General features: G+C 35.2%; 1 protein-coding gene across 1 annotated transcript in view; it reads left to right on the top strand.

Moving 5' to 3' along the window:
- Window positions 1-1,331, top strand: part of LOC131931150 (secreted frizzled-related protein 3-like) — a 13,632-nt gene extending 12,301 nt beyond the window's left edge. The window contains exon 4 of the mRNA XM_059287851.1: window positions 956-1,331. Coding sequence (XP_059143834.1) covers window positions 956-1,237 — 282 coding nt within the window. The 3' untranslated portion in view covers window positions 1,238-1,331. The remainder of the gene's footprint in view (window positions 1-955) is intronic.
- The last annotated feature ends 8,669 nt before the right edge of the window (window positions 1,332-10,000 follow it).

Genomic DNA, 10,000 nt, shown 5'->3' with positions numbered 1-10,000 from the left:
CCTCAACTTTTAGCCCTAACCCTAACTCAGCCGTTAACGTTAATTCAACCCTAACCCTAACTCAGCCGTTAACGTTAATTCAACCCTAACCCTAACTCAACCGTTAACGTTAATTCAACCCTAACCCTAACTCAACCGTTAACGTTAATTCAAACCTAACCCTAATCACGACCCTGATTCAATGCCCACATACCTACACTCACCAACTCAGACGACAGAACTCGTCTCGTTTCGCGTTACAAGTCGTGTACGCTACCACTCGGCCAAACCGAGTTTACTCGCACTAAAACACAATCTATTAGGTGATGTTTTTCCCTGCCATACACAAGAAAGTAACCTGTTACAGATAGGGTGTCCCAGATAACGAACAATCGATTTATATGGCGTTCGAAGAGTTCGCAACACTAGGCTTATGAGAACTATAAAATGGTATCATCTAATATATATTCATTTTGTTGTTTTACGCTTCCAATTATCAAAGTGGGACAGGGGGGAAGGGCAGGGGAGGTAGCCGTGTAGGATCAGAGTTTCTTTCAGGCATTTCTTCGGTGGGGGGCAAAGCCCGAAAAAATTTTACCGCCCCCCCCCCCCCCCCCCCGAACGAAAAGAAATTTATATAATTCATATAGAAAATATATCCTTTTAACAGTGTCCGCCCCCCCCCCCCTTCCGAAAAAAGTCTACCCCCCCCCCCCCCCGAAAATGTCAAGTGCCCCCCCCCCCCCCCCGGAGAAAAAAATCTGGAAGAAACACTGTGTGGGATGTTGACTTACGTTCTTGAAAGTTAAAAATAGAACGACTACTCAAAATGCTAAAAATAGTCACAGTAATTCCTTAACTAAAAATATCACTAGACTAAATGCTATTAATGTCGTATAACTTTTTAAAAAATTATTGTCCTGTTTCTGTATTATATTACTATCAATTACAACTATCTTTGTTGTCATCACGTCAGGATTGGCAGGCCAGACTAAGCATCAAAGACGACCCCAACAAGAAGAAAAACAAAAACAAGGGCGGGAAGAAACGAAACAAAGCGGAGGCAACCGTCAGCTCAAGCAAGAAAATTGCACAAGACAAATCCCCGGCGAAACCCGAGCCTAGCCGGTACCTTGAACAATCGCCTTTCGCCAATGTGTCAGATTTTCTCGACGGCTACACCCACGGTGGCAGATATTACACAAAAGAGTTGGCCAAAAAGTACAGCCAGGCTTTATTGCGAGCAGCCAAACTTTGAAATTAATTTCAGTTTGAATCACGATTTGGACTCTTAAAATTCCAAACACTTTAAATGGTTTATTTAGCATAGCTTTGAAATTACTTTCAGTTTAAATCACGATTTTGATTTTTTTAAAATTTCAAACACTTTAAATGATTTATTTAGCACAGCTTTAGAAATTATTTTTAAAAAAATTATAGCTTGAAATTCGAAATTGACTTTATAAATTTTAAAGATTTTAATCGTAGGTCTTATATACTTATATTCTGCGACTCTTTCAAATTATTGTACAGTTTAAAATACATTTATGACTTAATATATTTTTAAAATTTTAATATCTAACGAATCTTTGAAATTTATTATGTATATATGAAGTAATAATTGGCTTAACAAATTTAGAATATTTTAATAGTTTATTCTGCGAATCTTTGATATTATTTACAATTCGAAATATGACTTTAGTTCTAACATCTAAAATATTTCAAGAATCTATTACGTGAAACTTAAAAATTTGGCTATTACAAGCTACATTACTTTGATCTTAATGATACCTCAATTAAAAATATTGTATTATAATGAAATCTTTATTATTTCAGCAAATGATTAATTAATGAGTAAATTTACTCGCTGAATTTAATTAACAGCGTAATAAATGGCTTTGATTTAAAATGGTTTAAGATAAATTAAGTTTAACAGTGCGAAGGCGGGGGTGGGAGGGGATGCGGTTCGAACAGGGTGACACCATTTAAGAGGTGACATCATTTAAAGAGTGACACCATTTAAGAGGTGACACCATTTAAGGGTTGACACCATTAAGGGATAACACTATTTAAAGGGTGATACAATTCAAGGGGTGACACCATTTAAGGGGTGATACCATTTAAGGGGTGACACCGTTCAAGGGGCAACATCAAATAATAAAGTCGTATAAAATATTTTATTTCACTAAAATGATAAAATAGTAGGAGGGAGGGGGTGACACCAAACTGAAAATACAAAATAGTTGAAGGGGGTGGGATGACACTCAAAGTTACAGCACCGGGTGTCGCCCGACCTAGTGACGCTACCTCTTACCACTTCTGTCCTCGATCCAATACATTTCAAACTTGTAATTACTTCAACACGAGTGTGAGATGTAGTTCAATATTGTTCAATCATAGTTTGAGTAGGTCAACGCCCTTTAAAAGGAAATCTAAAAATCTGGTTTTTCCTAAGAAGTATTATGTTTTACAAATAATTTGTTGCTATGTTTTTCCCCCTCTTAAAGCCGCAAAATTATAATTTTTTAATTTTTTTTTTTTTTTTTTTTTTTTTTTTTTTATTTTTTTTTGGGTAGTGTGCACATGGCGATAGAAATAAAACAAACATTAATCGGTTTGTTGGTAAATATCCGCTTAACGTCCCTGATGCTTTCCAGCTATGATGGCTAACGTATATGACGTCACATATTCCATCCAGCTATGATGGCTAACGTCTATGACGTCACTGAGTCGATCGTTTCTCCAGTCGATATGCTGTACATGTATCCAACCCATCCCCCCCCCCCCCCACCCAAATTTTTAAAAACTCAACCTTGTTCCTTATTGTTGTACCTGTTAAACGTGGCTTGTAGTTAATTAATATACTTTGTAATTAGTTCATGTATTTATATATTAATTAACATAACCATGTTGTTAGGTGGTTTTACTAGGTTAAATGCTAATAGAGACTGTACGTACAAAGGGCAGTAACCACAAAAAAATAATCGTGATCTTAAAAAATGTATTTAACATATATACGTATATATATATATATATATATATATATATATATATATATATATATATATATATATGAACAGATAGATGTACATACATATACATTATTTGCTTTGTACTTTCCTACTATAACTGTGTAACTGTTCACTTTTAAAATAATTCTTTGAACAATTATTTTGTTAAATAATTTTTGCAACGTACATTAATACATTCCTTTGATAATCTGTATCATAAATCCTTTGTAAATATTTATATTCTTATAAATGGTAGTGTTCAAATTTTTATATGCACATTGCAGGCTAAAACACTGATTTATATTTCTTTAAGATATTTTGTTATATTTTGTTTATATTTTTGTTGTCTTTTTAAGATATTTTGTTTATATTTTCGTTGTCATTTTAAGATATTTTGTTTATATTTTCGTTGTCATTTTAAGATATTTTGTTTATATTTTCGTTGTCATTTTAAGATATTTTGTTTATATTTTCGTTGTTATTTTAAGATATTTTGTTTATATTTTCATTGTCTTTTTAAGATATTTTGTTTATATTTTCATTGTGTTTTGATGATACTTTTTTTTGGCTTGATTTTCAAATAATTCAACATTATCCTGGCATTTATTTTGTAAAATATGTTTAGTGTATTTGTGCTTAAGGCAGACATTGTTTACAATGCTAAGACGTTAAAGGTCTGTTATGTACCCCACGTGATCTTGTGTATGGTGCCTTTACGTTTTGTGAGGATTTTCCTTACAATAAAACGTTATTTTCATAGAAAATAGACTGGCACTTTATGAATAAATTCAAAGCAATGTTGTATAAAATTTCGTTTTTTTTTTTTTTTTTGTTTTTTTTTTTTTTTTTTTTTTTTTTTGTTTCATAGTGTAAGGACCTGAATAAGGGTTTGGTTAAATATAAGCAAAAGGTTAGGATATATACCTGGGTTAGTGTAACAGTTTGTGATTTCAATAGTATTCTTCCGTTTCTATAATAAGGAGTAACATTTTAAATATAGCAAACAATTTAAATGAATAAAACAGAACAATTATTCATAAATGCGCATCGTTTTAATCACTATGAGAAACGAAAATAAAGTTTTAGAAAAAAAAAAAAAAAACAATTCTATTAGCGTAAAAAAAAGAAGTATTACTATTGTAAATCTGTATCAGTCCTCACAAGCCGATGATGAAAACTGTAATACTAAAGCGAACATGGCAAGGCAAACTGATACTGTAAATTAACGTCTAAAAAATGTAAAAATTACAAGACGTGACGAACCGACGTAATAGAAGTTCTATTTTTACGACGATTTATTTACGTCTTAAAATGACAGCTTTATTTATTTTTACACCCTTATTTTATCAGTACCTAGGTGGCATGTCCATGTGTCCGTGTTGTATACTCTGTATATTGCCGCTTCCAAAAATATTATTAAAGCCGAACTTTCGAAATACTTAGTGCCCGTACCCCCCCCCCCCCCCCCAAATAACCTTGTAGCCTTCACATTTGTATAAAACCTTTGCATTTAATGTGACATTCTTAACTCAATTATCATTGGCCTGTTGTCTTGTGTTATTTAAAATAAAGTTTCAACTCCGCAGGATATTGCTATAGTGTGTTGGGTGTGTATGGGTGGTTGAGTTTGATAATATGTTTGATACAGACGATTGTGTATGTGTCTGTGTGTATGTAGGTCCGTTCGTTTGTGTGAGCGTTTGAGTGTACTTTTAAGTGTGCGTGTGTTTGTGAGTGTGTGTGTTTGAGTGTGAGAATATGAGTTATTTGTTAAGTGTGTCTTTGTATGTGTGTATGTGTATGAAGTACAGCACTCTTTCCGACCAGACGTTCTGTGAGATAGATGAAGTGGAGTTCATCCGTTTTTTAGATCGCAGCGTATGCAAGGATAATGTGGTCAGCTGTTTGATTTTCCCAGTTCAGGTATCCATTAAGGCTGGGTTGACTCAGAGACATCCTACAGTGTCAGGTACCCATTAGAGCTGGGTTGACTCAGAGCCATCCTACAGTGTCAGGTACCCATAAAAGCTGGGTTGACTCAGAGACATACTACAATGTCAGGTACCCATTAGAGCTGGGTTGACTCAGAGACATCCTACAGTGTCAAGTACCCATTAGAGCTGGGTTGACTCAGAGACATCCTACAGTGTCAGGTACCCATAAAAGCTGGGTTGACTCAGAGACATACTACAGTGTCAGGTACCCATTAGAGCTAGGTTGACTCAGAGACATACTACAGTGTCAGGTACCCATTAGAGCTGGGTTGACTCAGAGACATACTACAGTGTCAGGTACCCATTAGAGCTGGGTTGACTCAGAGACATACTACAGTGTCAGGTACCCATAGAGCTGGGTTGACTCAGAGACATACTACAGTGTCAGGTACCCATTAGAGCTGGGTTGAATCAGAGACATACTACAGTGTCAGGTACCCATTAGAGCTGGCTTGACTCAGAGACATACTACAGTGTCAGGTACCCATTAGAGCTGGGTTGACTCAGAGACATACTACAGTGTCAGGTACCCATTAGAGCTGGGTTGACTCAGAGACATCCTACAGTGTCAGGTACCCATTAGAGCTGGGTTGACTCAGGAATGTCCTATAGTGTCAGGTACCCATTAGAGCTGGGTTGACTCAGAGACATACTACAGTGTCAGGTACCCATTAGAGCTGGGTTGACTCAGAGACATACTACAGTGTCAGGTACCCATTAGAGCTGGGTTGAATCAGAGACATACTACAGTGTCAGGTACCCATTAGAGCTGGGTTGACTCAGAGACATACTACAGTGTTAGGTACCCATTAGAGCTGGCTTGACACAGAGACATACTACAGTGTCAGGTACCCATTAGAGCTGGGTTGACTCAGAGACATACTATAGTGTCAGGTACCCATTAGAGCTGGGTTGACTCAGGAATGTCCTATAGTGTCAGGTACCCATTAGAGCTGGGTTGACTCAGAGACATCCTATAGTGTCAGGTACCCATTAGAGCTGGGTTGACTCAGGAATGTCCTATAGTGTCAGGTACCCATTAGAGCTGGGTGGATACGGAGAGCCATACAGGCGGGATTCAGTGATACGAACCCCAGACCGTTGTTAATTGTAATCGTAGTTTCTACCACTCGACTAATCTGTCCCATGTATATGCGTGTGTATAGGTGTTGTGTATTAAGCTAAAATAGGAGAGACAGTGCATGTATAACAGTGTATATGTGTGACTGTATGTGCCTGAAAAAGGTGCATGTCTGTGCGTGTATGTATGCTTGTGTTTGTGTGTACGTGTATGTGTTTGTGTGTACTTGTACGTGTGTTTGTGTGTATATGCGTGTGGTTGTCACAATTGCTAAAGATTGTGTGTGGTTACGATTGCTAACTCCACAAGTTAAGTGTTTGAACCCCGCAGGAAAAATGAGACTCATTAGATGGGAACATTAACCCATCTAGGAGAGATAACTCCAAAAATATAAACAACTCCTGCCCGAACAGATTGTTCATTTGGACGAAGCAAATCCAGAGAAAAATAAATTCGCGGAAGTTGGAATCAACAGATTATTTGAGATATAAAATCTTGATGTAATACATTATGATACATTATTGCGTAAAGGGAATTCCCTTTAGTGTTACAGTGAATAACAAACAAGAAGAAGAATCTCTCAAGTGTATAATAAAACATTTTCAATTTCTTCATAACGTTATGGAGGTATAGGATCAGCCAACCATGGACTAAAATCTGCTTTCATTTCAATTCAAGCTACAAAAATCAAACTTTGTTCCAGATTCACGCAAAATTCGTCAGTTTTAACTAGCAAAGCAAGACAGAATATTTTTTGAAACTAGTATATCAAGTAATCGTTACTTCCCCTGATTTAACATAGTTTAGTAGAATTGAAAACGTTTACGTTTAAAAAGTAATAATTTTTTAGTGTTTTTTTTTTACTCGTGAGAAAGTTACTTTTCAAGTAAATTTGAAAACGCAGATTACTTTTGATAATTTTTTTTTTTTGTTTTGTATGTCAATAAGTAAAGAAGTCCTAATTCCGGTATTCTGATTCACAAGTCCGCTTGAATAAGCAAATGTTTATAGCATAGACCGTTAAATTTATTTCCATTTTATAAACAAAAGTCAACTTAAAAAACATGATTTAATGTTTAATTTTAACTCTGAAAGACAATATAGGTAATAGAACACGGTAGAACTACAATTAAGCCAAACTTACTGTATATTTTTACCCAGTCCCTTTGCGTCAATGCTGATTTTGTCTACCACACAGCGAATACAAAAAACCTATTGATCAGGTTTTGACGCTAACGTTGTTCCTACATTGGCGTTAGATAAAGGATTAAATTTTTCAATCACGAGAAATTAATTAACAAAATAATGATTTTAAAACGTATTGGTGGTTATAATTAGTTTGGTGGGTTCTCGGTTGATATAGCTTTAATTAAAATCGTGTTGTGGTTAATTAGGTTTTGTTCCTGTTTGGGGGAAATTTTAGTTTTGAATTATTCCAAAATTATATATATATATATATATATATATATATATATATATATATATATATATATATATATATATATATATATATATATATATATATATATATATATGTGTGTGTGTGTGTATATATATATATGTGTGTGTGTGTATACATGTGTGTGTGTATATATATATATATATATATATATATATATATATATATATATATATATATATATATATATATATATATATATATACTGGTAATGTATTTATTTTTATACAAAGGTGTGTGAATATGTGTGAGTGTGTGTATTTGTGTGTAAACTATTAAATAGACCTATGTGTTATAATTTGGAATATATAATTAATTACCTAATTACCAAGACAGGTCTTAAACAGAGAAATCCAGAATTGTTTAGCTATTTTAGACTTGTAAGCCAATCATTCATTTTACCTAAGATTTTGCTTTCAATAGGGTTAAAAATAAAGAGAGACGCTAAAAAACCGAGTCCGATGGAAACGTGTGGATGCAGCCCTCTGCTCCACAGGGGCCACAAAGGAATAAGTCAAGTCAAATACACGTTAAGCTCTTTTATGTTTTAATGCAGAAAAAAAATAACATAAAAGTGTGTATCTATTTACCAGTACTAGTTATCGTAAGTTTGACGATTTTCACCTCCCCCCTCCCCTCCATCACACATCGTCACAAAAAGCCAGACTCCCCCCCCCTAAAATGAGGTCACACCTCAGCCTACAACCCCCCTCAAAATTGCAGTTTAATTTTTTTTTTAAACATTGATATTTTTCCCAAATCTTGTCTGAACTCTGTCAAAATAGAGTATTTTAATAAATTCCTATTACAATTTATTAAAACAGTTTTCTAAAACGCGAAATAACGTCTAAAATTCGTTTTCTAACATTGCTTTTTTATGATGCAAAAGTGTGACGTCGCACCATCTGAACCCCCACCCCCTCATCACACACCGTCACAAAATTACGGACCTCCCTCCCCCTACGAGTGTGACGTCATTTATGGACGACCCCTTAGGCAGGATTGCAACACCTTTGCAACAACAACAAAAATAAACCGGGAGTGATCTCCCCTAAACTTTCTCGAATATTCTTATATAAAATAACAGGGGATGGGAACTCGGGCTATAGACATGATTTTTAATCCATTTTAAATACTTAAAGTTTTAAAAATAGAATAAAATCTCGTAGACAAATTAATTGCACACCAAGTGAACGCCAAATAAAAAAGCGCATAATAGTGCGCAATATTATTATTACTTTTAAAATTTACATTAGTTTTTTGAGAAATCGGAAGTAGCGTAAATTACTACTTCCGTTCAACGGAAATTACTCAAAATTTAACAGAAGGTAGAGAATTAGATCTTTTACTTACATGTGAAATTTCATTTATCTATCTGAAATAGTACTCAAGTTATAGGCTTTTGAAAAATTCAAAGTAGGAAAAGTACCACTTCCGGTTATCGGAAATCGCTCAAAAGTTTATACGGATCTACGATTTTGATAAAATACTTATATATGAAATTTCATCAACCTAGCTGTAACGGTACTCAAGTTATCGTGTTTACACACGGACAGACAGACAGACACACAGACAGACACACAGACAGACACACAGACATACGGACAAGATTGCAAAATTATGTTTTTCCGTATCAGTGAGGTGTAAAACGTCGAGATTTGTAAAAATCTCGATTTTTTTTTTTTTGCACGATTACAAGACTTTCTCTATACTTCGTATATACGAGAAAGTAAAAATCAAACATAAACACGACTAAGCGTTTTTATTATCGTACATAGATTACAGTAATTTAACTAACCAATAAATACTACACTATTTATAGTTTTATAGCATTTTTCCCCATCTTCCTTCGCAAGCTATAAATTTGTTTCTATTTTTAAAATCGTATGCTGCATTTTTTTTAACCATCCAAAGTGAAGAGTTCTGTATTTAAATAACGATAATTTACTACACGAAAATGTAACTAAGAGATAAGAAAAAGGTAAACAGTCGCCTATGTAACATGGGTATTTCAAGTATGCCTGGTTTTTTTTTTGTTTTTTTTTAAGTATGTGTCTTGTCCAGATAAGCCTCCACTGTAATGCAAATGTGCCCGGGCGAAAAGTTAAGCCCCGCAACGTGTGGCCTATTTCTGAGGTCGAGACATTTGAATATTTGAACTCACGCCATAAAAACAAAACTTCTTATCCACCTCTAGGGTTGGGGTTGGCTGGGGTTAGGGATGGGTTTTGGGGTTAGGGTTCGGGGTTTTTTCAGAGGCGTAGCGAGGGGGGGGGGGGCGGGGGGGGGGGGGACATATGTCCCCGGGCGCCGACCTTAGGGGGAGGGCGCCAAAATGGGTTTGAAAAACAAATTGAAAGTTTGAGGGCGGGGGGGTTGCAAATCAAAAGTTCGAGGGGGTGCAAATCGAAAGTTCGAGGGGAGGGTGCAAATCGAAAGTTCGAGGGTGGGGGGGTGGAATGCAAATCGAAAGTTT

This window comes from Physella acuta, unplaced genomic scaffold (genome assembly GCF_028476545.2).
Source record: "Physella acuta isolate Inbredline_101_S28 unplaced genomic scaffold, ASM2847654v3 ptg001901l, whole genome shotgun sequence".
In the NCBI taxonomy this organism is placed as follows: domain Eukaryota; kingdom Metazoa; phylum Mollusca; class Gastropoda; family Physidae; genus Physella; species Physella acuta.
Note: the sequence above shows the minus strand (reverse complement) of the source record. Positions and strands in the feature narration are given on the sequence as shown.